A 3553-nucleotide genomic window follows, 5' to 3' on the forward strand; every position below is an offset into this window, starting at 1 on the left:
GAATTTTCCTTCACCTATTTTGTTTGTTTGTCTTCTTTAGTTTTCAAATAAGTATTGTTTAGTTGTGCTTGTCAACCGTTTCACTAATAAAAAGTTTGATATGAAGAACGAACTTAGGAAACGATTAATTTCCTTCACCTACTTTGTTTGTTGGTCTTCTTTAGTGATCTATAATCACTGTCTTGTTTTGTTTGTCAGGTTTACACACTTGGTTTTCGTTTGACTTGAACGACAAAACCATTGGTAGTGGAAATAGAAAGTCACTTTATTTAGCATCTTTCTTTTAAAAAAATGACTGTTGTTATCCAATATTAACATAGTTCTTACAATTGGTTTTACAAACTCATAAGAAATAATTACTAACAGCGACTATAGTTTCAAACTCTATACAGGTGTTCACAGGTGGCGGTTAAGTGAAAAAAAAAGCGTGGTTAATAAGGTTAAAACTATTAGTTTTCAAGATGGCGTAAACAAGAAACGCCAACACAAAAACGTGGCAGTGAATTTAAGTACAAACACGAACATATATATATATATAAACGACAGATGAAAATCCCGCTATTTTGTTCTTTTTTGATAATACATAATGATTAGTAAAAAAAAAAAAAGTCCACTGACATAACAAACTTATTCTTCAATTTCTAACGGAAATTAAATGCTGTAAAAAATGTTATTTTCAGATTTACCGGAAAATATGTGAAACAGATACTATTTGAACAGAACATTTCAGAACATTTTTCCAGTTTTGAGGAGACAATGGTTTAACATTTGTTCTTCAACGATAAATCCTCAGTACAGCAAGTTGATCTTCGTCATATGTTAGGTAGAATTTTCCTACAAAAATATCAATTTCATCTTCAAAATCCAGTGCTAATTCTGAAGATTGTAACACACTCGAAATACAGACATGATGAAGTTGTCGTGAAAAACATTTGAAGATGAATTAGTCTTACGTTCAACCAGCAAATAAACGAATTACTCTTTCGTTATACAAAACTACACAGAAAAACTATTTCTGTAAGGCTGATTTTATTCATTAATTTTAGATTAGTTCGATCCTAAACACTCAGTAAATATCTAGTATTTAATTACAGAGAATGCGGTTTGGAAATTATTATAAATTCTGAAATTACTTTTTATTGAAATTTTTTAAATTTACATAACTATCACATATAACCAAAACGTGGCACAAAAACATTAATGCTTAGAAAAACGAAACAAAAAAAAACAGTAACCACCGGAAGATGTGGTTACAGAATGAAACTGTGATTAAATATATGTTTCAAAAAAAAAAGGAATACCAACAGTTCTGTTTCATAAAATATTAAAAAGTCACACATTAATTACACAAATGAGAATTAAAAAAAATGAACGCGGAGAACGGTAAGGTAGACATTTAATGAGCAGGCCTACGCAATCAAATAGAACATCCAGCTTTATCGATGTTTTCTGTCGGAGCACAAAACTTTCAGCATCCCTTACTTATCACTAATTATTGTGCAGAAAAGATGAGTTTAAATTTTATGATATTTATTGGATTTTTTCTGTCATAAATTGTATTTTTAATAGTGATTTTTTTCCCAGAAAGAAAAAAAACAAACAAACAAAATCCATCTTACTTCTAGTACAATTTCTTATTAAACGCTAAACCTCGGTATTATCCCCGCTACTGGTATAATATTGAGGTGCTATGAGTCGAGTCTGACCGTTAGAAGATATCTCTGTTGGTGCATGGGAAGGCGGGAATTTTTTAGTGTCAGGTGTTCGTTTTCTGCGGGCTAAAACGACGACAACGACAATCACGACTAACAAAGAACAAGTGACACCAACAACGACTGGGATCAGAGGAATTTCGGAGTGGTTAACTTCTTTGTTGGTGCCAATTTGATAGACACTGGTATCACCCGATTCCTGCTCTACTGCCACGATCCCAGTTTTACTCCTGTAATCCAGCAGGATTCGGTTCATATTAGTTCCAACTCCATCTTTGCCGATCTCATCTATTTCTTTTGACGCGCGCTTGCGCCGAGAGAGAGCCTGATTTGTATTTTGTAAGGCATGATGCGGAATACTTCGTTTTCCAATACCCCTGGCAGCATTCTTCTCAGAACGGATAGTGTAGATACAGTGCACAAACCACTGCGTACCAGACGACACCTGGCACAAAACAAAATGAAAAATATGTGAAATTTGTAAAATGTAGTTTTGAAAAACTAGTTTTCATTATAGTTTTCACATTTACACGTATGAGTGCGAAACTATATTTTACGTAATTTTTATGTAATAAACCAACGAATATAACTCTAAAAATAAACGTAAATAGATTATAAAGTATTTATATATGAAATCATTCATTTTATATATGAAATATTTAACTCTCACTTGAAATAGTGGCGCGGAATCGAAACGGAAACCATCAGCTCCAGGTTGTTTCTTTAAATTATCAACTTCAGGATCTAGGTCGTCAACAGCTAGCCGAGCATTAAAAGGCACATTTCTGAAATTCCTTTTCGCTGTGTTGGGGGCGCCTCTGTCCTGGATAAAGATAGTAGTTAAAACATGACACTGACGTCAGAACCTATGGTCAATGATGCATTTAAGCTTTAAGGTCAGAAACATACATCATTCAATAAACACAAATGCATCATTTACAAAATGTTTGTTACAAAAATCTTTGATAATGATTGAATTGCCTTTAGAAATAATTCATAAATCAATTAATGTTATTGATCATACACGGAGTGGTCACAAGTAAATAGACACCTAATTTTTCGCCAGTTAACTGATTGATGCTAACTAATTTGTGTTCACAGAGCACTATATAAAGGAATATGGTCCGCACACTAATTATCTTGTGCTACAACATGCCTAGAACTCAAGGTTCTCTCGAATTGTCAGATTTTGTTAGAGGAAGGGTAGTTGGTCAAGCAGATGGTGGAATAAGTCAGCGGCAAATTTCGCAGAATTTGGGAATCCCGCTTTCGACAGTCAACATAATCATCGTGCAGTTCAGGAAACACGGCAAGGAAACAACTGAGCAGTGTCCGGGTCGTCCTGGTCCATCAGAGAGGACAAAAAGGGCTGTCAAGAGGAGCATCGAAATGGGTCCCAGATTAACGACTGCAGAAGTGGCCAAAGTTGGTGGGATGAGCCCAAAATCTGTTCAACGGATTCTCCAGAGATTGGGTTATCGTTGCAGAGCAGCTAGACGGAAGACCTTATTAAGACCTGCCAACATAGTCAGACTAAAGAAGTGGGCAAGTGATATGATGACCAAGCCGCTGGACTTTTGGAAGACCGTATTGTTCTCAGACGAATCAAGATTCGCTCAACTTTCGGACAGTGGAAGGATATGGGTCTGGAGAATGCCTCACCAAGAGTTTTGGCTCAACAGATTGCAGCCAACTGTAAAGCATGGTGGTTTCAGCGTGATGGTTTGGGGAGCTGTTTGGGTTGGTGGGAGATCGAGCTTAGTGGAGTGCGTTGGCAACATAAATTTTTCGAAATACGTCGAAATATTGGAGGAAGGACTCTTACGACTTTATTCCTCGGG

At 35.7% G+C, this 3553-nt stretch overlaps 1 protein-coding gene across 1 annotated transcript in view; it reads right to left on the minus strand.

Moving 5' to 3' along the window:
* Nucleotides 1-247: 247 nt before the first annotated feature.
* LOC106464539 (FRAS1-related extracellular matrix protein 2-like) overlaps nucleotides 248-3553 on the minus strand; it is a 39112-nt gene continuing 35806 nt past the window's right edge. Inside the window, exons 17-19 of the mRNA XM_022392270.1 lie at nucleotides 2383-2535; nucleotides 1896-2157; nucleotides 248-1826 (exon numbers count right to left, since the gene is read on the minus strand). Coding sequence (XP_022247978.1) covers nucleotides 1645-1826; nucleotides 1896-2157; nucleotides 2383-2535 — 597 coding nt within the window. The 3' untranslated portion in view covers nucleotides 248-1644. The remainder of the gene's footprint in view (nucleotides 1827-1895; nucleotides 2158-2382; nucleotides 2536-3553) is intronic.

This window comes from Limulus polyphemus, unplaced genomic scaffold (genome assembly GCF_000517525.1).
Source record: "Limulus polyphemus unplaced genomic scaffold, Limulus_polyphemus-2.1.2 Scaffold1681, whole genome shotgun sequence".
NCBI classification, from domain to species: Eukaryota; Metazoa; Arthropoda; class Merostomata; order Xiphosura; family Limulidae; genus Limulus; species Limulus polyphemus.